Source organism: Ammodytes marinus (genome assembly GCF_949987685.1).
Source record: "Ammodytes marinus genome assembly, chromosome: 7".
NCBI classification, from domain to species: Eukaryota; Metazoa; Chordata; class Actinopteri; order Uranoscopiformes; family Ammodytidae; genus Ammodytes; species Ammodytes marinus.
In genome coordinates, this window is record NC_137211.1 from 6811814 (window position 1) to 6836910 (window position 25097).

Consider the following 25097-nt stretch of genomic DNA (forward strand, 5'->3'; position numbering starts at 1 on the left):
CATTACGCACTTCGTCCTCACTGAGGCATACACGTCCAGCGAGGTAACCCGCCTGGTTTTTTGGATGCGGGGAAATACCTACTCCTGACAGGAATTTCGTGGTCAAAATGTGAGCCGAAACTTTCGCTCTGTTGTGTCGCGGCTGTTGTATTGATGAGCGAGTCGATCTTCTGACTGTGGATAATGTCTGGAGGGGAAGCTGCGGAGTCCGTGTGCAGATTGTTTTCTGACCGGGAAAGTTATCGAGTCGTTTTGATGTGAGACAAGATGCATCTGTTTCGGAGTCACAATTACCAAGTGTTCCCGGACCGCTTCTCAGTGGAAACCCCGACCATACGAGGCGTCAGCTGGGTACGATCACTTTACTGTTTCACTTCAGAGAAATAACTGCATGTACTGTAGTGGTATAGCTCACACAGGAGAGAAGATGAGAGTGATGATGATGATGATGATGACGATACTCACTACTGATCATTATTTTTTGATCAGTATTGTAAGAAGTAATCAGACATTTTACTTCAGTAGCAATGGCAATTATGTTAAAATAAGTAACATAAGTGGAAATGTATTTATGTATTGTATAATAATCGAAATAGTCTTTCAAATGCCACAAGTAAATGTATATAATGTAGAATGAACAATTTCAGAATAATAGATATTCTGACTGTCACTATAATAAGTGATACATGAGTTATACTCAAGTAGAGTTCAAGTATCTAAAAATTGTGCTTACGTACAGTCTCCCAGAGTAAATGTAAACTCAGTTACTTTCTTTTACCGAATCTGATCATCATCCTATGTTCCATAAGCACCACTGTCTTGTATTGACTTGTGCCATCTTAATCTAATAATAAGATTATTTATTTTGTTTATAGCCTAGTGACTTTGCCTTTTCACAATGTAACAATTCTAAGATGTCACTTGCTTTCTGTGAAGGTCTTGAATAAGTCTGAAATCACTGCTAGGGAAGCTGAGAGCTGCTGAAAAGCTGGTATAATCATAATTTGCTCTGTAAATGGCCTTTGATTGAATGTCTTGAGTAATGGTGGCTTACTGTAATAGCCCTAAGAGCCCTAGTTTCTGTTAAAGCGACAGCCACCCTGCAGCGTACAAGGAACATCTTTCTAATACATACTGTGCTCAAACTCAGCAAAACATGACAAAAATGCCAGGAACACCGTTTGTCAAAGGGCAGGTGAAATGTGTCTTATGTAACACTGAGGTTTAGTTGACCTCACTTCCTCTCATCTCCACGACACAGTCTGGGACCCCACAACAGGAATGTGGTATTTCTAGAAAGATTCCACAGTATTTAGCATTTTTCTCTATTGTTTTGGCAGCTCGGGTGTGACACACACACACACACACACACACACACACACACACACACACACACACACACACACGCGCACACACACACACACACACACACACACACACACACACACACACACACACACACACACACACACACACACACACACACACACACACACACACACACACACACACACACACACACACACACACACACACACACACATTTAACAATGCACAAAGTTCTTTTTAAATCTTCCAACTCAGGCTATTAATAGTGTATTGTTTATTGTTCACCGCAGCACTCCTCCAGTTTACAGAAGAGCTTTTAGAAGAATGAACAAAGGTTCGGCGTTTGTCTCCAGGTCACAGGAAGACACTGAAGGCTCTTGGGTTCTAATTTTACTTGACTTTTGAGCATCCAAAGGGTCAAAGACGACTGTAAATCTCCGGAGACTGAGTTCGGAACTTCCTGCTGTTACCAGCTAAACATCAATGTCATACGTTGCACAAAGCAGTGGACAATTATGCCTTTGATCCATGCATGCCAGTTTGACACCTGACAACCCGAGCTAAGTTAGCACGCAACAGAACATATCCTCACTTGTGACAGCAGTAGTTAAAGTCATTGTCACTGCCACGAGGGACCTTGTGTTTACTCTAGGTTATCTATCCCTAACCCATAAATTACATTAGAACACTTATACAGAGATGCCCTCGTCAGGCCAAAAACAAGATTTACACAAAAGTGTAAAGTTCAAGTTGACAGCCTACTAAAAGCACCCAGATCATAAAATGAACAAATGCATTGACGTAACATTACACACATGATTATCTTTTTCTTTGGGACAGTGTTTGTACTAGCAGCACAAGAGCAGCGGAATCTGCCTCAATAACAAGATTAATTGTATACCTGCATACGTCATTTGATTCTTGGTATTAAAGGGGGAGTCAGGGATTCTGGTGAACTATTGATGTCTATATAACTTTTTGACAATAACCTGTCCGAAATGTTTGTGCGCTGAAAAGAAATGCGGTGTTTATACTTAGCCTTGCCTCTGTAAACTGACATGTTGCTTGCTACGGTGGGCCCCTTTGTTTACATAACCTTTGTTTACATACCCGTTTACAATGCCAAGGCTTTGTATTAACCATAGATAGTATATACAACCATTAGTATTAGAATATTATTATTATTATTATTATTATTATTATTATTATTATTATTATTATTATTATTATTATTATTATTATTATTATTATTATTATTATTATTATTATTATTAACACTGGATTCTTTTACCATACACACAGTTTGGACAGGTAGCAGATCCTTAGGAAATATTAAATGATTTTTACAAAAATGTAATTTGACAACAAGCATTTTCCCGACTCAAGTTCAATTCTTTCTCAAAATGTAACGCAGTATCTAATCAGCAAGGTATGAAAGCAGCAGTGAGCACGATTTTGTTAGCACATAGGCATTTGCTAATTCTTTTCCTGAAGGGCATGCGGCCAGATATCTCTTTCAGGGACACAACAGAGCTCAGTTTGCTGTCATCATTAGAAGATGCCGTGGCATCGTCTCCCTGTCCTTGTTGCTCTTGCATAGCAGTGCTCAGACATGAAGACATAGGAGGAACAAAATACTTCACATTCATAAAGGGTTCTTCATTGTGTCAGCCTGTCTAAAGACCTCTGGTTTTTCCAATTTATTTTTTTGTTTACTCTGGGGGCACGTGTCATTTTGATTGAGCCATAGCTGACATGATTTATATTTGTGTATATATAAAAGTATAAAATATCCATATTATATTCGGTCGAAAAATACCTCGGATCCGAAATCCCATTGAGTGGAGTATTCATAAATGTTTTCTCCATCTCCTCACCTACCGTAACAGACTGAGTGTGGGATCTAATGAGTTTTGTTACATAAATCATTTGGCAGTATTCCCCTCAGGCCTTGATCATGTGACGTAGCCGGCTGCACAGCAAGTCAGACAAAAACATGCCACAAAGTCTGTGAGTCACTCAACAGATGTATATCAGTGATGTGCGGACAGCTTCCTGATCGATGCAGACAGTAAACACCATGTGATTACTTGCCAATTCATTTGCAATGCATCATCGCAGCACAAATTCATTTATTCGGTACGTGGGACCAATTCCCATTTAGTTACTGTCTGCAGCATGAGCAATCTAATGCAGAGATAAAGTGAAATGCAGTGGCCATAAATCAGTTTTTCCTTTTATTTTCGTGAGGGGGCCAGACGCAGCACAATGTACCCACAATCTACCCGACCGCAAGAGAAATATTACATCTTATTAATTGCCTCAACAAAAAGCCTTCATGCGTCTCTGTATTCAATTCTCTGAAAGCGATTGCCTCTGGGGATTCACATCGGTAGCTACCAGGGGGGATCATAAAAACATAAAACCCCAGCCAGAAAGAGGAAATACAGCCTGGGCTAAAGTACAGACTTGGGAATGTTGAATATTTGTTCATGGCAGCAGTTTAAAGTAAGGCCTGATATGACTTTTGTAAGGGCAGAGAGTCTCCACAAATGAGATATTATTAAAAGTATGTATCTGTGGCAATGGTGGTAGTGCATTTCAGCTTCTAATGGCTAAGATTTTCAAAAGCCTTTTCATATGAAAGGATAATCTGTATTTAAAAACACCCATTTCACTTATCAAAGCGCGTGGCAGCAGGCTCTGTACTTTCCTTTGCAGATTTCCCTGTATTCTCTTCCTCCCACTACTTTACACTCACACTTGACACCCGCCCGCCCACATAACGGTGGAGACAATGATAACACAGCACAGGTTGAGATCATGTGTTTGTGTTGATCTTCATCCCAATGAAAAAGAAAATACTTATTCGTTCTATCTGTCGGTGCCAGCTTGGCCGGAGCTGTTTATTTGGTGCAACCGAGAGCGAGATTATCATCAAGCGACCAGTCCAGCTAGTTCCTGTGGAATGCCGTTCCACAGAGAGTTATCTGCTTTATTTCAGAGGCTTTCAGATGCAGAAATGGGTCAGTGGTGCTAACGTCACTCTTTTCTTTTTTCCTTTTCAGACTCCGCTGCCCGAGGCCCTGAATTCAAAGGACACTATGAAGCAGGTGTGTATAATGCCAGAGATTGGTGAGCTGGGCTTCGGCTCATCACCTCCACACAATGTCTGTACTGGTGTTTTGACACTCCTGTTGAACATACTGAGACACAATGTCAGAGGGGGAGTTTGATTCAAAACTGTGGGTACGACCCTAAAAAGTTGACTATTCGATTCGAAGGAGCCCAATTTGACTGCCAATCTCACAGTCAAATAGTCGCAAAATGTATTCATGAAACAAGGATGGTTCTATTAAGCCTATATGGAGGTGCAGAATTCTGATTCAACATAGAATAGCTTGGCTTCTCCCAATGAATCATGATACATCGTTTACTGTGGTATAAATATCAGCCCATTAACAACACTGTTTATAAAAATGTGACAATAACTCATGAGCTTTTTATCAAAAATCTCCCGGGTTACTCAGGCCCTGCCGCCCTCTCCATAGTAAAAACAATGGGACAGCCATCAGAAAGCAGTAGTATGGCTGATCATGTGAAGAGTAGAGACCTTCAGTGTGCATTAATAAAACACCATGGTAGTCTTGCAAATGAAAATATGGATCAAAGAGCAGATTTGACAATCAGTCGCTTATAGGCAAGTCTTGACCAATCACGTTCAAGTATATACATTTTAATCTGAGACAGGCCTAGAAAACTGACATTTTCAATACACAACTTTTTTTTTTTTTTTGCTAATTTTTCAGTCATGTGATAGCCCTCGTATTTTTTTTTTTTTAAACCTCCATAAAAATTTCATGATCAGTTTTGTATGCACATGTCGGGATTCTCTACCTTTCTCTATCTCTGTCTAATTAGCTGACCACAACATAAACCCTGGTTGGCATAGCCCTTGAACGTCACTCATTAAACTATCACCAGCCTTGATTTCTCTCTCTCGCTCTCTTTTACTGACCGACCTCTGCTATCATCAGGACTTGCAGTGTTTGCATCCTCTCAAACTGCTGAACTTGTCCTTTTGTTGTTATTATATCCTGCATTGCTGCCCAAGCGGGTCTTAAACAACACATTCCTAGCTAGGCTGTGCAGTCACAAGGAGTCTAAAGGGCACTCCAGGTTCCACAGTTCCTACCCTCCAGGGGCCTCATTTATCAAACTTTGCGTAGGATTTGCGTTAGAAGGTTGCTTTCGTAGGATTTAGGGCAGTGCGTGCGAAAGATATTTTCCGATTTATGAAGCAGTGCGCACTCACGTCCTACGCCTATTTCCCTTTATAAATCACAATCAACTCTAAATGTGGCGCAGCCTTTGCGGGCTTCACGTACCGCCCATATTTACCCATACATAGTCATCGACACGCCCGAATGAATATCATTTACTGAGTGCATGAAGGCGGTAGTGGCAATCGCCGACTGAAAGGGAAATGGAAAAATAAACTCCACACGGTGTGGATCACTGCGGTCACCCCGAAGTAGCCGTTGGAGAAGTGGCGAACAGGGAAAATATAGTTTGGTGGCAGTGTGAGCGTAAAGGCGATAGAGTGCAGCCTGTGGCGATCTCTGTGAACGCTGTGGCCGAAATAAAAAGAAGTGATCCGACATAAAAGTGGACGCAAACAAGTGCATATCCTCACTCACACAACAGTGTTTGTGCCACGAGCGGGGGGCACTGAGACCCCCCATGAGATACAGATTCGGAGAATTCATCCAGGGGCAGTGACGGGCGGCGGAGGGTTAATAATAAACTTCACAGTCCCTTTCAAAACACAATTGCGACGTGCTTAAACACAAAGAAAAACACATAAATAAAACGGACTAAAAGCCGTGAAAAAAATCACAGTAGCCTATGTGATGTACAGTAGGCTTATCATTAGTGTATGAAAAGGTGCACTCCTGTCTGCCTGACTGAGGCATCGAGAACAGCGTCAGTGTAAAAGTAATAGGCTGTATTCCACCTCAATATTATCAGAATTAATTCCACAACATGCAGATAGGTTATTCTTTAATAACTGCAGAGTTTATTCGAACGTTGCTATTTTGTTTTTATTTGCACTCATATGTCTCCGTTTGTAGGCTATTTAAGATCCTAATTCGTTTTGTTTTTGTTGGTATCACTCCATGGAAAAATCGGTCGAGGCATATTAATTGTAAGAATGGCTTTATCCGTTTTGCAAAGGAACTCCCGATGTATGACATGCATGCATGGCTTAATACGATTAATTTTACACAGACACATTCGTTCTCGTACTTCATTCATCTGCCGACTGGAGTCGCCAGTTCTCCTTTCTCCACTTTTTGTCCGTACGCATGGGTTATATTGTGCGTGGAACACCGCACTTCTTCCCGTCAAGTATACTTTTGATAAATCGCAAATGTTGCTTAGTGAGCCACGTACGCACTCTATTGTGCGTACGCACCGTTGATAAATGAGGCCCCAGGTTCCTACCCTGCCAATGCCCTATACCTCACCCAGCCAAGGCCAGTGAGAGAACCTTTAAGTGTGTGACATGTGACCAAAGTGAATCCTGTTTGCATTGAGTTGTTCAGTAGATATTGAGAGAGATCATCTTTCAACCTCAAAAAGAAACTAGAACTGCAAGCAGTTGTGAACGGGGGCCAAGCCTCCCACGCGACTCGGGATCGGGCGTTGTCGTCCGCGGCGCCGGCCCCTCGCTTCACGGAATCCGGAGATGTAAAGTTTTTTAATGTGCGATGTTCGGTGTGGGAGTTATAGCCCCAAACGCGTTTTCTTTGCTTTTTGTGGTTTTGGCGCCCCCTATGGATGACATTCGCAAAACTACGTTAGATAGAAAGATGCAGCTCAATGTACCAAACAAGTGGATGTCAAGTTTTTGAATGTGCGATGTTCGGTTGGGGAGTTATAGCAAAATCAAATTGTCATCCTCTCCATTGTAAAGACACTTTTTTGAATTTTCCCATTTTCCCGCCTAAAGACTTAGAAAATGGCGAAAACAGGCAAAAAAATTGAAAAACTCTTTTTTTTAATAAGTCCGGCCCACATAGAAATTTCTAGCCCATATTTTTTCCATAGGCTCAGGTATGCCCCATGATAGTCTCCCTTCAGTTTCAAGAAAATCCCCCTTTTTTTTTTTTTTAAGGAATTTTCGCGAATCTTTCAAGCGCTACTGTTTGGTCTTCCGATGGTCGTAGAAAAACTATTTGACCCACTTTTGCTCGTGGGAGTCAGGAGAGCGTAATGCTTTTGGTTTCGTCCAAATCGGGCGAAAACTGTAGGAGGAGTATGTTTTGGTGACTGACACAGTTTTTGCGACGTAGAAAAATATCTATCCTATCGCAAATGGGCGTGGCCTATCTCAAAAGATGCAGCTGACTTGTGGGCATCTGTGGATATAAAGGTTTTGACTGTCGGCCTTTCGGTGCGGAAGTTATAGCCCAAAACGCCTTTTCCTTTGTTGTAGCGCCACCTAGTGGCCGGCATGTCTGAATTTTTTTGTATGCTGAGAGACCGGGGGTCTGAACTAGTGATGCAAGTGGCATGTCCCAACCCTTTACGGTTTGGGCTGCAGCACCACTTGTACGTAAGGAATAGGAATAATAATAATAACTAGAACTGCAAGCAGTTGTGAACGGGGGCCAAGCCTCCCACGCGACTCGGGATCGGGCGTCGTCGTCCGCGGCGCCGGCCCCTCGCTTCACGGAATCCGGGGATGTAAAGTTTTTGAATGTGGGATGTTTGGTTTGGGAGTTATAGACCAAAAGGCAAAAGTAATGGCAGAGACAGATGCTCAAGTGTGTTTTTGGCGCCCCCTTTTGGAGCAATTTAAGGAAAAAGTAGAACCAGCCTGAGAACCATAGGACAAACACATGTGTGAAGTTTGGTGTTAATAGGATAAATCGTTTTGGATTTAGGAGCAGTTTGGTTAAAGGTAGCTAATGTGCAAATCTTTAAAGCGCTACCGTTTGGTCTTCCGATGGTCGTAGAAAAATTCTTTACACAACATTTGCTCGTGGGAGTCGGTAGAGCATAATGCTTTTGGTTTCGTCGAAATCGGACAAAAACTGTAGGAGGAGTGTGTTTTGGTGACTGACACAGTTTTTGCGATGTAGCGAAAGAAAATCCCATATGCAAATGGGCGTGGCCTATCTCAAAAGATGCAGCTGACTTGTGGGCATCTGTGGATATAAAGTGTTTGACTGTGGGATGTTCGGTGTGGAAGTTATAGCCCCAAACGCGTTTTCTTTGCTTTTTGTGGTTTTGGCGCCCCCTATGGATGACATTCGCAAAATTACATGAGATAGAAATATGCGGCTCAATGTACCAAAGAAGTGGATGTCAAGTTTGTGAATGTGCGATGTTTGGTTGGGGAGTTATGAGTAAAATCAAATTGTCAACCTCTCCACGTTTTTGAATTTTCCCGCCAAATAGTTCGAAACAGGAAGTGAAAGTGCAAAACTAATTTGTTTAATAAATCCGGCATACATAGGAATTTCTTGCCCATATTTTTTGTATAGACTCAGGTACGCCCCATGATAGTGTCCCTTGAGTTTCAAGAAAATCCCTTTATTTTATTTTTTTAAGGAATTTTCGCAAATCTTTAAAGCGCTACCGTTTGGTCTTCCGATGGTCGTAGAAAAATTATTTGACTTACTTTTGCTCGTGGGAGTCGGTAGAGCATAATGCTTTTGGTTTCGTCCAAATCGGGCGAAAACTGTAGGAGGAGTATGTTTTGGTGACTGACACAGTTTTCGCGATGTAGCGAAAAATGTATATATACGCAAATGGGCGTGGCCTATCTCAAAAGATGCAGCTGACTTGTGGGCATCTGTGGATATAAAGTTTTTGACTGTCGGACTTTCGGTGTGGGAGTTATAGCCCCAAACATGTTTTTTTATTGTTGTAGCGCCACCTAGTGGCTGGCATGTCTGAATTTTTTTGTCTGCGTACCAGGCACGGACCTGGATAAGCCCTGCAAGTGGCATGTCCCAACCCTTTACGGTTTGGGCTGCAGCACCACTTTTACGTAAGGAAAAATAATAATAATAATCCCTACAAGAACAATAGGGTTCCCTGCCCCGCAGGGCTTGGGAACCGCGTTGCTCTGCAAAACGCGGTCCCAGCCCTACTCGGGCTTGGCCCCCTAATAATAATCCCTACAAGATCAATAGGGTTCCCTGCCCCGCAGGGCTTGGGAACCGCGTTGCTCTGCAAAACGCGGTCCCAGCCCTACTCGGGCTTGGCCCCCTAACAATGACTGCAATTTATTTTGTGCTGGCAATAGAAGCACAAAAGAGGATAGAGTAATAGTGTCTGCGGGAGGCAGGTGTTTACAAGCTTCTTTGAGATTTGTTTGGTTGCTTAGTAGCAAGTGTTGGCTCCAGTTTCTAAGAGTCATTAATGAGAATTATACATTCCCATAGCACAGTGTCAAAGACACATTGTTTTTAATAACCTGTGTTTGATTGTGCTCTAACTTTAATAAGCAGAATAAGTAGTTTTCTCCTTTATACATGAACACACTGAAGTTGAATCGACCACACTTAAAGGTGCAGTGTGTGGGAATTGGCATTTTTCAGAACAGACTTGGTAGAAAATGGAATATAATATAGCTGTATATATTTTTCAATACCTTAGAATGAGCGTTTTATATCAACATATGAGAGGGGTAAAGCCGCCGTTTTGCATCGCCATGTTTGTAAAGCACAGAACAGATGAATGTAAAGGCCCTCTGCACCTGTTAGAAGACAAAAAATAAATACTATAGAATAAATAACTAAATACATGTTCACCTCATTACCACATCAAGACTTGAGGCAGCGGTGGATGATGCTATCTTTAGTAACTAGCTTCTTGTCCTTGAAGGCCACGTAGATTTTTAGAAGTTCTCTGAATGTGCAGGGTAGAGGTGGAGCGTTGCTATCTCAAACGTTAAACAATAGATGAAGCCAAAATAACCCTATATTACACTGTACACTGTACCTTTAAACACCCAATTAATAGCTACTGATATTTAATCAAATAAGTTTTTAAGAAATGCACATAGATGAACAACCTGATCAAAGGCCTGGAGAAAAATTTAACCCATATACATTCAATATTGCAGGATGAAAATGGTGCCTTCAGGAGTGTGGTCTTGTGTTTTCTCACACATTAGATAGAAGGGAAAACATCAGTGTTCCATCTGCAGCTGCTTCTCTCACAACACAGCCCACCGAGGTCACAGACAGAGAGAGAGAGAGAGGAACAGAGAAATGTCTCGCCTACATAGGAGACATACAGTGGATAACTGTGCTCATCCTCATTCCACCCCACACCACAAATGCATCGAACCAAAACACAGGCTAACATAACTATAAAAGGCTTATGACCAACGCTTTCAGCCAAGACTAAATTGACGTTAGGAAATGTTTCACGAAATAGATTATGTGTGATTGTGTTGTGATAAAGACAATTACAACCTTTTTCCAACTACATGACTGCATTCACCCCAGTCTGTTGGTTAGTGCATGCCCTGCCAAAGAGTCTTTGAGCAAACTGCATAGGGCTGTAGCACAGCTGTTTTTTAGCTAGCTCTGCAAGAAGTGTTATCTTTAAAGATCATATAAATGAGGCTATTATACTTTACATCAGCAGTCTTTACGCACTATTTAAATACAGCACCTTGCCTGTTAAATGGCCTTAACAGCACAATGGACTCCAGTCATAAAATGGGTTATGACTGCCTGTCCAAACCTTACAGGTGGCCCATACGTCAGTGTCTGTGACTACACAATAGCTAAGTGTGAGCACTGCACTTGGGAAAGGTGTTTGCTCTGTAATTCGACTCGAGTTGGAACAATCATGTGCGGGCAATAGTTCCTAGATAACTGCATTAGATAAACAACGCACAGTCAGCCAAAGACAGACAGCACTTAAAAGAATTACAGAAATAGAAAATGCTTTAATAATTGTCCTGCATGTTTTTACATCATGGGCAAGTTTAGCAGCGAGGGCCCAAGTGAAAAAAATGGCTTTTGATTTGTTTTCCTAAGGACTGGGTTAGGTCATGGAAAAAAAAAATCCTCAAATCAAGTAAATACGTTTTGGAGCTGAAATGCCCTGAGAATGTCCCACGGGAAAAAATAGGCCCCTGGGAAAATGGGTTGACCTCCAGACAACATACCTCCAAGCGGGGCACAGCAGACGCCTCAGGGCACATTTACTCTGGTGACGTGAGGGTCTTGGGAACTGGCTGATTTGGGGATGATAGGTTGAAGTGTGTAGTGCAGTCCGTTCTAGTTTTTGCATCATAGTTTAAACCACTGTGTGAACTTGGACCTAACAAGCAGGTGTCATGGCCCCCAGTCAAGGTGAAAGAGCAAAGGGGCCGGTGGTGTCATGGCCGGTGGGGCCATTGGGTCAGTGAAGGCCAGAAGGCGTTTTCTATCTTCTATAGGAGTTGTAAAAGACTGATAGACAATGGGGGGGAGGCAGTTTCTGACAGTGGCTTCCTCATATCAACACTAAGCTGATTTGCTCATTGTTCAGTTCTTAGTGAATCTCAAGACCACTACCTTATGCACACAGCTTTGCCTTGAGAGGCAATCGAAAGAACAAACAAGCAAGTGTCTAGGTTACTCGTGGAGTCACAAGACTGACCGCAGGAGATGTGAGGGAGTGAGTCAAACAGGGAGGAGCCAAATAAAAAGGTTTACTCATGTCATTCATTCAGATAATAAGTTTGGTTGGGTGGAAGCCTGGTTTGATTTGTTATTTTTTTAATAGAAGTAGAGCGTACTGTAAAGCATGAAAAGGCCTCAAACAAAGCACAGTGTTGGTGTTACATAAGCCTTGCTTCTGCATCAGTGGCTGACAGGTTTTTTTTTGCACCCCCCTCTCTGTAGTCTTTTGGGGTTTCCGACCTGACCTAAATGAGTTGTGTGTATGCGTGTCTGGGGGAGGGGGGGGGAGAAAACAAATGACGTTCAAAGGAAATACATAGAGGGTGGTCGGAAAGTGAAAGTTTGTAGACTAGGGGCTGGGAACTTTCGAGTGAGGTGTGGGAGAGTTTAACACAGCCATTCTTTACACATTCTCACCTCCTTGCGACCCCCCCTCCCCACACACACACACACACACACACACACAAACAAACATTCACACACCACATTACACTCCAACGCCCGCAGAAATCTCCACTCACGCTGCTGCTGTGTGTGGCGTCAAACATGATCTACTTACTGAGTGGAAATAAAATGTACTCCCTCTCTTTTACACACACACACACACACACACACACACACACACACACACACACACACACACACACACACACACACACACACACACACACACACACACACACACACACACACACACACACACACACACACACACACACACACACTTATTTTGCTAACTTCTGTCTTCAGTCAACACACAAGTCGGCTGTTACAGTAAATATGAGAGCCTGTGTAACATATCCTCCTCCTTTATGTACACAGCTCTCTCTCACCCTGTTCCATAACTCCAATTTAAAGGAAGACAAACCACATTAATATTTACGAAAGAAAGTTTAGTTTAGTTTATTTATTTAGCACACATTAACAATTAATGGTGCAAGGAGGGAACGAAGCCCAATGGGCTTGTACAGAGTTCCACCCCTATTAAGACACTAATCTTTTTTTTTTCATATGTTTTAAGTTCCTTTCAGAGCGTGTGGTGAAGGCAGCGAGATCAGTGTACATCTTCATGATCGAGAAAAGCCCTGGTCTGATCCGAGACAGAAAGTACTACCTCAAAACATACAGGTACCCACACTCGTAACATGGAATTCATCCATGTTAGAACATGTAACAATCGCTGCTAATGACATGCTAACTCACATGTTAAATGTCTTCTATTCCACAGACAGTGTTGTTCTGGTAAGGAACTCGTTGATTGGCTGATGAAACAAAACGAGTGTCTGCAATCAAGGAGCCAGGCAGTTGGGATGTGGCAGGTCTTGGTGGACGAAGGGATCCTTGTTCATGGTAAGAGCTAAAGAGCTGGAGTTTGCCCAATTGTGTCGGCTGAAAATGTACAAATTAATCTTTGCATCACACCAGATAGTTAAATATACCAACATCAGTCCTGCAGCCAAAATCAAGGACACATTAACATAGCATTTGGTATTTCTAGGGTGAGGTCACATCATATTTTGGTATTTTCTAATATATTCAGATAATGTTTCGGCTGGAATCGAGAATCTTGAGCAGATAAGTGTTCGAGGGGCATACAATCTGGTGATAGGGCTGCCTGGGGAGGGGGGAGGGGGCATATGCTTTACGATGTGTTTTCATGCAATCAAGTGTGTTCACAAAATGCTTATATACTGGGCTATGCCTTCCTGGAAGAGACCACTTCAATCAGGATATAAATGCTTCCTCATCAAATGAAGGGGCTCACTCAGAATAGATTTGCACGTATTTCCATGTATCTGGTCATTTAGGCATTCAGTAAAGTCACTACACAACAACCACATTCTCCTTAAGGTCATTGTATTTGTTTACTTTTATTATCGGCACCTTCTATTTAACCATCTTATTCTAATGCAATCACAGTTTCTCCAAAAGTCTACACTCTTACTTACAAATGTGTCTTAATTTACGTTTTTCCCCCTCTCTGCCACAATCAAGTGAAACACGAGTTAAACTTCCTGGACAAGGACACCCAGTTCTACCGCTTCCAGGACGCTGAGTGCGGCCTTAACAACACACCCAATGACAGGGACTCGGAGGATGAGCTGCAGGAGGGTCTGTCACTGCTGTCTCAGCTGGGTCCCGATGCTCTGCTCACTATGATTCTACGCAAATGGTCAGTATGTCGGGCCTATATATACACAGTGGAGGAAATAAGTATTTGATCCCTCGCTGATTTTGTAAGTTTGTCCACTTACAATAAAATGAACGGTCTATGATTTTAATGCTAGGTTTATTTTAACAGTGATAGACAGAATATCAAAAAGAAAATCCAGAAAATCACATAAAAAAAAGATAGAAATTATTTTGCATTTCATTGAGTGAAATAAGTATTTGATCCCCTATCAAAACATTGCTTAGTACTTGGTGGAGAAACCCTTGTTGGCAAGTACAGAGGTCAGACGTGTCTTGTAGTTGATGAACAGGTTTGCACACATCTCAGGAGGATATTTGGACCACTCCTCTTTGCAGATCCTCTCCTAATCTTTAAGGTTTCGAGGCTGTCGCTTGGGCTTCAGCTCCCTCCACATATCTATTAGATTAAGGTCCGGAGACTGGCTAGGCCACTCTATGACCTTAATGTGCTTCTTCTTGAGCCACTCCTTTGTTGCCTTTGCTGTATTTTTAGGGTCATCCACAACCCATTTTTACGGATCTGGCTGAGAGAAAGAGGTTGTCACCTAGTATTTCATGGCCCCATCCATATTTACTTTGATGCAGTGAAGTCCACCTGTCCCCTTAGCAGAGAAACACCCCCAAAGCATAATGCTTAAACCTCCATGCTTGACTGTTGGGATGGTGTTCTTGGGGTCATAGTCAGAATTCCTCTTCCTCCAAGCACGGCGAGTGACTCCAAAGAACTTGATTTTGTTCTAATCTGACCACATCACCTTCTCCTAAGCATTCTCTGAGTCGTTCAGGTGCTCATTGGCAAACTTCAGACGGTTCTGTACATGTCCCTTCTTGAGCAGGGGGACCTTACGGGCTGCCAATACAGGATTTCAATCCATTACGGCATAGTGTGTTACCAATGGTTTTCTTGGTGACTGTGGTCCCAGCTGCCTTGGGATCATAAACAAGCTCCACCTGTGTAGATCTGGGCTGATCCCTCACCTTTCTCATGAACATTGATACCCCACGAGGTGAGATCTTGCATGGAGCCTCAGACCGAGGGAGATTGAGGGTCATTTTGTGTTTCTTTCATTTTCGAAAAACAGTTGTCTCCTTCTCACCCACCTTCTCCCAATGGTCTTGTAGTCTATTCCGGCCTTGCGCAGGTCTACAATCTTGTCCCTGATGTCCTTAGACAGCTCTTTGGTCTTGCCTATGATGGAGATGTTGGAGTTTGATTTATTGACTCTGTGGACAGGTGTCTTTTATACAGGTAACAAGTTGAGACAGGTGTGTTTTATACAGGAAACTAGTTGAGATTAAGATTTTTAAAGCACAAGGAATAATCTGTGGGAGCCAGAATTCTTTATGGTTGGTAGGGGATCAAATAATTATTTCACTCAATGAAATGCAAAATTATTTTTATCGTTTTTTTTATGTGATTTTCTGGATTTTCTTTTTGATATTCTGTCTTTCACTGTTAAAATACACCTAGCTTTAAAATTATAAACCGCTCATTTTTTTGTAAGTGGGCAAACTTACAAAATCGGTGAGGGATCAAATACTTATTTCCTCCACTGTAACAATCACGCATTTTTAACCTGTTGTATATCGTAGCATTGTCGGGCTGGTATTTTTCCATTAAGCTTTAGCAACAATTATGTGCATGTGTGGTTGTTAACAACACTTTCCTCAACTTCCCTGTGTTTAGCCCCAGTCAGAGGAGTGATGAGGACCTAGAAGTCATCTACGAGGAACTGCTCCACGTCAAGGCTGCAGCTCATCTCTCCACCTCAGTCAGTCAATATTACTGCTATCTCTCCATATCAATTTCCTGATTATTAAAGCCACTATATGAAGATATAATGTAATATCTCTTTGTTTATAGCTAAGTAAGAGATTCAAAACATTTAGTATTTTAATTGTATTTGCTAGAAGAGCTCCATTTGTATCAATGTTCAAGACTACTGCTCTTTTTGCATGAACAGTATCCACAATGAAGCTATTGACAGTGTACACTAGATAAAGGGAAAATGTGCCGCACTTTTAACGAAAGTTGCCCAATAATATTTCCACCATTTTTGTTCATGTAGTATAATGATAGTAGTTGTTTATAACCAGAAAATCAACCAAACAATGTATCACTGTCCCTTGATACTGTAACTACTCTGGCCAAATGCATTAAAGTCTCATATTTCCTTCCTTGTTCCTTTTCACCCGTAGGTGCGTAAGGAGTTGGCATCGGTGCTGGTCTTTGAATCGCATGACAAGGCCGGAACAGTCTGTAAGAGTGACAACTTTGCAAACGTTTGGGCTTGAGTGCAAGGGAATGGGCTCCATACACAGTTATATCTTGCAGTGGAACCACAATGCTGTACATTGAAACAAAACAACCCCAAAAAAATCCTCCCTTTGAAGCTACAATGCATAATGTTTTCACACAAATGAATGTCGGTCACATTCATGCCATCGGCAAACGAGATGACGTAAAGTTGATTAAGCTTATCAGCTCCACAAAACTCACACTGTATTTCTCAGTATGACACCCTAAATGCGCCTCAAATGTTGTTGTAATTACTCACAATTCCTTTAGGGGGCAACATAAGTTACACACTATAGCTGTAACATCGTTTACCGATCAACACTCCTTTAAGTTATATTATCCCCAATGACCATGTCAACATCCTCATCATCATGATGGATTCACTACTTCAGTGGATGAAATCGGGTCAATGTGTGTCTCTCACTCTGCCCATCTGGTCATTAATAAGGACATCACACATACAGTACATACATAGTAAAGCTCATTGTATAGAGGATCCCTGTAAATGTGATCTTCATGCAAGTCTGATGGTTATTCATGCAGACGTGTTGCCAGTGCTGACTGTGTTTTTCTTTGTTGTGTAGTGTTCAGTCAGGGGGACAAAGGCACTTCCTGGTACATCATCTGGAAGGGCTCTGTCAATGTGATCACACATGGAAAGGTAAACACATTCAGTTGTTGCAGAATTTATAATGATGATAATAAATAATGGTTAATGATAAATCTCAGAATTGACACTCGTGAAATGCATTGTTGCCTTGATGTTGGATGCTAGTATTATATAATGCTGAGAGTACTGTGTCTGTGTGCATAAAGGGCCTGGTAACTACACTGCACGAGGGTGAGGACTTTGGGCAGCTAGCTTTGCTGAACGATGCACCTCGCGCTGCAACTATCATCCTGAGAGAGGACAACTGCCATTTCCTCCGTGTCGATAAACAGGATTTCATACGCATCCTCAAGGTATGACCCATTACTATATGTGCAGCATTACGACTGGAGATGTTTGCCATGCATTCAATGGTGCAGTGTTTAAAGGGAAGTGGCCTTTTTCTGAACATATTTGGTAGAAATGGAATACGATATTCATAAATATGTTAAAAATAAGTTAATAATCACTTTAAATAAAAGTTGTTGTTTATTTTATTACCTCCGTTGAGGCTGACATGTTCACTGCAATGTTTCTACAGTAGCACAGAACTAGCTTGTTGTCATGGAAGGCCACTGTAGCGCCTGTAAATTCTCATTACAGGAGGGGGAGCAACTGAGCGTTAAAGCCTAAATTGATATATGTACCTTTAAGGCAATTTCTGTGACAGCTGCAGGGTTATTTGTCCATTTGCACCACCAATACTGATCCACTAAAATATATGTATTTGACTGGGTTGTCATCCACGCCTGTTTTTCTCCTCATTTAGGATGTTGAAGCTAACACAGTGCGACTTCAAGAGCACGGGAAAACTGTGCTGGTGTTGGAGAAGAGCACGGAGCGGGCAGAGCAGGGAGGAGCAGGGAACACCAGCAAGTGAGAAACTGTGACGCACTCACCTCTCAGACACAAAACCACAGGGGCATCACATGCAGCTTTACAATCATTGACACAATTCACACGGGTGTGGCCAGATACTGTGTCAAGCCAAAAGCTCAAACACTGCCATTGGTCATCATAACAACTGTGACAGAAAGATCCGTATTTAGATCTTTTAGCCAAACGTGGTAAATATCTTATTAATGGGCTGTTATCTGACAGTCAGAAAAGAAATGGACTTCAACCCTGCCTTGTTCAATGACTGGCTATCAGCCTTGAAGGGTTTTAGCAAACATAAAATGGAATTCACATGACGTTGACCTACCCTTTAGCTCACACTTAAGCTGTTTTTACTTTGTTTCTCTCTTTACCTGCACACCTACACATTATACAACTATCTTTCCTCTTATTCTCTCCATTCTACAAAACAACAAAGATTTATTATCTGCAGCCACCAACCAATATTACATTTGGACCGGATGCCAGAGGCTTTCAAATTGAGTGATAAAGGAGTTATGATGTAGATACGGTGTGTGCTGGAAGGCAGCGGATTTCATAGTTCAACAATAAACTTATGATTTGTAATTCAGCCAACAACCTTGTCCACTTATGATTCATGGTATTGCCAACTGGTTTGGTAAACAACAGGACAGGAGTCTGCAGGATACACACAATGATTACGTCAAAGCTTTTTTCTGGTTCTTCTTTTTGGGGGGTTATCAGTCAGCGACTCAGCGTACACACAAACTAATGACACTGTATATGTAAGATTGTTCTCCTATTTTATTTTGTATTGGTTTATTTAACAAACACGCCGCAAGTTATCTATAGTTTGTGTTCAAAGCTAACTAGCAAATGTTAGCCTTTTAACACACACAATTAGCTCAAACAGTTGTAGTGCAGTCTTATAGAGTCACCAGCTCGGCTCTAGACTCTTGTTCCTCGTAGTTCCTGAACTGATGTTATGTAAACCACTTGAAAAGGAATGTAAATTAGCAGTTATTAAAATAGTCGGCTATGTAAGCATGCGGAACACTTATAATAATAGTAACATTATCCCACATTATCTGGGACTAACTGAAACATCAAACAAGAAGCACAATGCTTGACTGCAGAGCAATACAAATATAAATGTTGAGACAAATATTCTGTTCTTTTTTCCCCTCTCTTTCTCTCTCTCTCTTCTGTTGTGCTCGGTGCAGGTACACAGTTATGTCAGGAACACCTGAGAAAATCCTGGAACACCTATTGGAAACAGTCAAGTTGGACTCTAACGGAAATGACGCTATAGGTGGGAGCCTGCAAGCACCTTTTTGCTTTTTTCTTACCCTGTTTTAATGACTAATTGAAAGTGATCTAACTCTGTCAGCTAGATAGTAAAATATTTCTCTTTTTTGATGTTTGTCTGTCTGCAGCACCCTGTGTCAGTGACTTTCTGCTCACCCACAAAGTCTTCATGCCTTCCAGCCAGCTGTGTGCGGCACTACAGCACCAATATCCTTTATACAGTGATGATGATTATGATTATGATGTGGATAATGGGAACGGCTTATGAGAATAGGACTTATGATGTTTGTAGTTTATATAAACAGACCATTTGATTGCTACAAGGACGATATTTTCCACTGAAGGAAAATAACTAGTAATTGTTTCAGATTTATTTGTATTTAAAGTGTTGTATGCTATGGCCCTTAACCGCCATTGCACTTACCAGGCCGAGCTCTCTGAGGGTTCAGATCAGGAGAAGTCTTCCTACATCCTCAACACCAAGCAGAAGGTAGTGAAGCTGATCGGACAGTCGGTGGCGCTGTTCGGCCTTCTGCTGAAAGAAGACCCCAACGCTATGGACTTCATGGAGGTGAGATTTACATTCATGACATACATTTTCACATTCATGATTACTTCTCTGTGTGTTCTGTGTAGTGGGATATTCCAATTGCATTTCAAGAATGAATGGATGAATGAATGAACAAATTAATCACGCAATCAATAATTAGGTTCCCGCCTTTTCGATTCCCATGTCGTTGAAACAGAGTTTGAAGAAGGAGGTGGCAGGGGATTTTCGCCTCCTCAGCGTGCTGAAAGAATTTAGGGAAAGGAGGAGAACAAAAGTGTAAATTGTCTATATTTTCTTACAACATTTAGCTATTTATACAGAAATGAATAAAGCAATCTAACACTTTTTTCAATATTTTGATATCATTTACAGATTGGAGAACGGATTTCAGTCCCTGAGCAGGGTAAGCGTCCGCACGTAGATTATTACGTTTGCAGATGACAGCTGAATATAAATATCAGAGAAACATTTGAATGGGAACACAGTTTTAAATGTCAATGCTGCTGCCATTTGTCAGTTTAATGTCACTGACTTGCTGAGTCACTCTGAAACACAGACCCAGCATTTTGATTGGTTTTCAAACTGTGAGGAGCCAGCAGGGAGGTTACAGCCAATCAGAGCACAGGATAAAGGTGAGGAAGACTTATGCAATCAAATCATTGATACTATATATGTGCATCTATAAACTTAAATAGTTCAATACATTTTTCCCTGCAATATTTTGCAACATAGACGAGTAACTTCACATTAGCTAATGTACAGTATCTGTGGGTGTTGTTTCTAAGTAACATCCATCACCACATTTCATCAATTATTAAATCAGCATATCTTAACATTGTCTCTCCTGTTTGCAGTGCTGTATGAGATCTACAGACCGGACAACAAACCTCTCAATCTGATGCTCCCGGTCAACACATCTGTACAGGACATCATGTCAGCAATAGTCAAACCAGGCGGAGACCACGTCCTGGTCAAAATGAACTCTACAGGAGGTGAGACTTAGATAGTGATGACAAATCTTCTTTCTTTTTTTAGGATAGATATTTTTCATTTAAATTGCAGTTTCCTGTTTAATTGTTAGAACAAAGCACTTTTCTGCAGAGTTGCATATGAATGCTTTTCCCAGTCCAGCCTGAGTCATGGTCACTGATTTTCTATCTTTCATGCTTAAATGACTTTTTGATGTATTAAATGCCCACAGAGAGAGCTCAGTTGAAGCTGGATGCTACTGCGGTCTACACAGCCTTGGGACTCAACGAGAGACTGTTCATCTGCACAAGCAGCCAAGTGGAACAACTGGTGAGGAATAATCGCCCTCCATACCATCTTTTTTTTTGTGAAATAAAGAGGATTTGTCATCACATATAATTATATAATCCATCTCTTGTAAAATTACTATGAAAAACTGGAGACCCCCAGGTAGAATAGCTACTGTTTATTACTATTAAAAAACTAAACCTAACCACTTCAGACATATTTTATATTATGTGCGGTACTTATTATTATTACTGTTAAGGTTCGCGATGGCAGGCAGGCAGGATAATTTATTGTCCTCAAAAAACAGGACTCACCAACAACGACAATAAAGACAGGGAATAAAGAAACACGGACTCAAATACAAGACAGGGTAGGAAACGGGGAACAGCTGAAACACATTAGGAAGGGACCAGTAATCACACAGGAAGGGAAAGTTGACAGGACATGGGGAGAAACAAGACAGACATACCAAAATAAAACAGGAAACACAGGGAACCCACCAAAACAAGACAAGACACAGACAGACCATGACAATTACCCATACAGTTGAGTTGGACGTGGTGGTTTCGTTCAAAGCAATAAACCTGCCCAGAAAGCAATCAAAGCCACACCCCAACACATTTTCTATCGGTTCATTTTCTTTCTTTCACTCTGTTACTCTCTCATAGATTCCCCTGAAGGAGCAGCAAGGTCCAGAGCGAGGAACCAATGACATCCTTGAACAGATGGGCTCTAAAGACATCGCCTATGAACTCACAAATTATGACTGGGAACTGTTCACTGCCATGCATGAGGTACAAACACTTCTGATCAATTTTAGATTGCTACCACGACATATAAACTGAGTGATACTTAATAAAGAGGAAACTGCTCTTCTGGGCAAAGCTCCACTTATCTATAACACAAGTAAAGCCAAAGCCGAAACCCACATTCAAAAACACTTCCTCATTTCAAAGCGTCGGGTATCATCTCTGGGTATCTCTTTTTTGATTAAAAAAGTAATCTATCTGACTGGTCACACTCCTACACACTCACAATCTGACAGCCATTCGATCATTGGTTCTTCCCTTACAACACTTCCTGAAATGATTCACGAGTTTCTGTGGAATATCATGTTAAAGTAAGTGATATGGTCCTTTTAGCCAAAATTCCTGTCAGTGACTGCAGATAGCAGTCCCCTCCCTTGTCCCACCATCACCACCAGATGGATGCGCATCCGTCTTCCGTCTTTGTCAGATAGTGCCGCGATGGAGAGCAGCGTGTCATCGTTCACGGGCACAGAGACCCCGCCTCTTTATAGCGCTCTGTCTCCTGATTGGGTAAAACTAGAGAGATACTCAACATTTTAACTGGCAATTACCGTAAAGCTGAATGACTGGAAGACCTTTGTTATGAACTGTGCATACTGTTTAAGTGATTGCTGTATGAATATAGAGAGATCTAACACTTATATTAACCAAAAATGATCACTTACTTCTCCTTTAATTTAGGCTCTGGTAAGATTTCTGGTTTTCGTTTTACAGTCAGTGGTTGTGACTCATGCGTCCCTGTCTCTCCAGGTTGAACTTGTCTACTACATATTCGGCCGTCACAAATTCCCCGGCTCCATCACGGCTAACCTGGAGCGGCTAGTGCGTCGCTTCAATGAGATGCAGTACTGGGTGGTGACGGAGCTGTGCCTCTGTGAAGACCTGGTCAAACGAGCCGTACTGCTGAAGAAGTTCATAAAGATTGCTGCTGTGTAAGAAGAGTTCGCTATATACAGTAAAACCACGTTAGGCCTATATCGGACGGTCAAGTCCAGATATTACTAAAATATCTCAACAACTATTGGATGGACTGCCATGAAAGGATGTAGCCTTTGTCTCCAGGATGAAGCTTACCAAGGTCATGTGTTAATCCCATAGATAGTAAAATCCCCTAACTTTTCTACCAACACGAAGTTCACATCTTGTTGTTTTTGAGTGTTTGACTGTTTCAACGAGAATTGGATAGTTTGCAATGAAATTTGATTCAGACATTCCAGTTCCGAACAGAAGGAATTGTTATCCCGTTGTGTGGATCCTCTGAGTTTCATTGTAACATCAGTTTTTGATCATAATTTACATTTTATTCAACAGTTTAGTTCACGATCAAACTCCTAGAAAAGGGGGCGCCCTTAGCTCAGTTGGTAGGGCCCCCTCCCCCCCCCCATGGGCCTCGGCCAGCAGCGTACCCGGGTTCGATTCCAGCCCGCGGTCGTCCTCTGCATGTCACTCCCCTCTCTGCCCCATTTCAACTCTGTCTCTACACTATCAATAAAGCATAAAAATGCCAAAAAATATCTTAAAAAAATAAATAATAACTCCTGGAAATGTAACTAAAAATATTCCCATCAACCTCGGCTGTAGGCTTATTTTTCTTAGTAACATGCTAATATGCTTAGTCAACATGTTAGCGTTGTCACTTTGACTATGTTACCATGCTGGTGTCAGCATTTAGCTCGAAGCACTGCCGCTCAAAGTACAGCCTCGCAGAACTGCTAGCGTGGCAACATTCACAGCCCTGTCAGTCAAAAACAGACTATTATGACCTAGTCTCCTCTCTGTCACAGGTTAAAGGAGCAGAAGAATCTCAATTCGTTCTTTGCCGTGATGTTCGGCTTGAGCAACAGCGCAGTGCAGAGGCTGTACAAGACCTGGGAGGTGAGAAACCCCTGGATGTTATGATGATATTTAATGTGTCACCATTTACCAAACAATAACCCTGGTAATGATTCATGTTCATGTTATCAATTTGATTGTTATTGTCTTTCACAGAGAATACCCAGCAAGACAAAACGAATCTACTGTGCATATGAGAGGTTGATGGTAAGTAACTTTGAATGTGCTGTTCTCTCATTAGTTTTCCTACTTCTTAACCTTCAAATGCAGCTTACATTGCTGTATCCCCTGTTCATTTAAACATAAAGTCTTATAATAGTGTTTTGTTTATTATTTTCACCTCTTAGGATCCCTCACGCAACCACAGAGCCTACAGACTGGCTGTGGCTAAACTCAGTCCTCCCTACATCCCCTTCATGCCTCTGCTGCTCAAAGGTAACACACATCAGCAGTGTTGCCTATTACAGCATTGGATGTGAATATCATGTAGAATAGCTCACTAATCAATGATGTGTTTTTCTGTTCCCGTCTATCTCCAGACATGACATTCATCAATGATGGAAATCCGAGCTATGTAGACAAATTGGTCAATTTTGAGAAAATGGTAAGACAAAAAAAATTGTTGTAAACTTGATTGGCGCTATTATTTTTGGCACAAATCTTGTCCACACTGTAACACTGATTTAAAAAAATCTTTTTTCACCATTCTTACAGCGCATGATTGCCAAGACAGTGAACATTGTACGTGGATGCAGAAGTCAGCCCTTTGGTAAGTGCCCAGCAGACTCACAGCAGTTACAAGAGTATGTACCTTGATTCTGGTGATTAATGTAGAATACAGTATAGGGTATAGGTTAACTTCTATTTCTCCTCTGCAGTGCCGTCATCTCCACAGAGAGGCCTGGCAGATCGGATGTTTCTGGAAGGGCCTGCAACTCGCTTATCCACATGTAAGCTACATCCATCTGGCACATTGTAAAGTGTTGTATCCACTTGTAAGATTTACCAAAGTTGATAAATGAGTCGTCCAAAGTTAATTTTTTTAAATTTCTCATCCAGACTCAGACAACCTTCACCCTCTGCGCAACCCCATCAACATCCGCCACTACATTCAGAACCTGAAGGTCATCGACAGCCAGCGCAAGCTAACACAGCTCTCAAGAACATTTGAGAGCTAGGACCTGGACATGTGCACCGCACAGACTTTTAAAAGTGAAGCACAAATATGAACCAGAAAAAAGACTGGCACGGGGTGAACAAACTCCCACAATTGCCCGGATAATAAGGACCTCTGGATATTCACTTTCAC

General features: G+C 41.7%; 1 protein-coding gene across 1 annotated transcript; it reads left to right on the plus strand.

The window, feature by feature from the left end:
• Positions 1-216: 216 nt before the first annotated feature.
• On the plus strand, positions 217-25068 carry rapgef3 (Rap guanine nucleotide exchange factor (GEF) 3). The gene is made up of 27 exons (XM_080031256.1): positions 217-351; positions 4398-4442; positions 13054-13160; positions 13261-13382; positions 14028-14205; positions 15913-15997; positions 16425-16485; positions 17109-17185; positions 17341-17487; positions 17943-18049; positions 19255-19343; positions 19468-19583; positions 19767-19910; positions 20086-20165; positions 20262-20292; positions 20446-20521; positions 20744-20881; positions 21091-21188; positions 21815-21940; positions 22706-22887; positions 23740-23830; positions 23945-23995; positions 24136-24223; positions 24328-24392; positions 24503-24557; positions 24667-24738; positions 24848-25068. Exons 1-27 carry the CDS (start codon positions 268-270, stop codon positions 24964-24966), a joined length of 2634 nt encoding a protein of 877 aa, XP_079887382.1. The 5' UTR covers positions 217-267; the 3' UTR covers positions 24967-25068.
• The last annotated feature ends 29 nt before the right edge of the window (positions 25069-25097 follow it).

Coding starts and splice junctions, on each gene's coding strand:
- rapgef3 (XM_080031256.1), top strand. CDS start 268: ATGCATCTGTTTCGGAGTCACAATTACCAAGTGTTCCCGGACCGCTTC. Junction 17,488..17,942: donor ATTTCATACGCATCCTCAAG/GTATGACCCATT, acceptor CTCCTCATTTAG/GATGTTGAAGCTAACACAGT. Junction 24,393..24,502: donor TGGTCAATTTTGAGAAAATG/GTAAGACAAAAA, acceptor CCATTCTTACAG/CGCATGATTGCCAAGACAGT.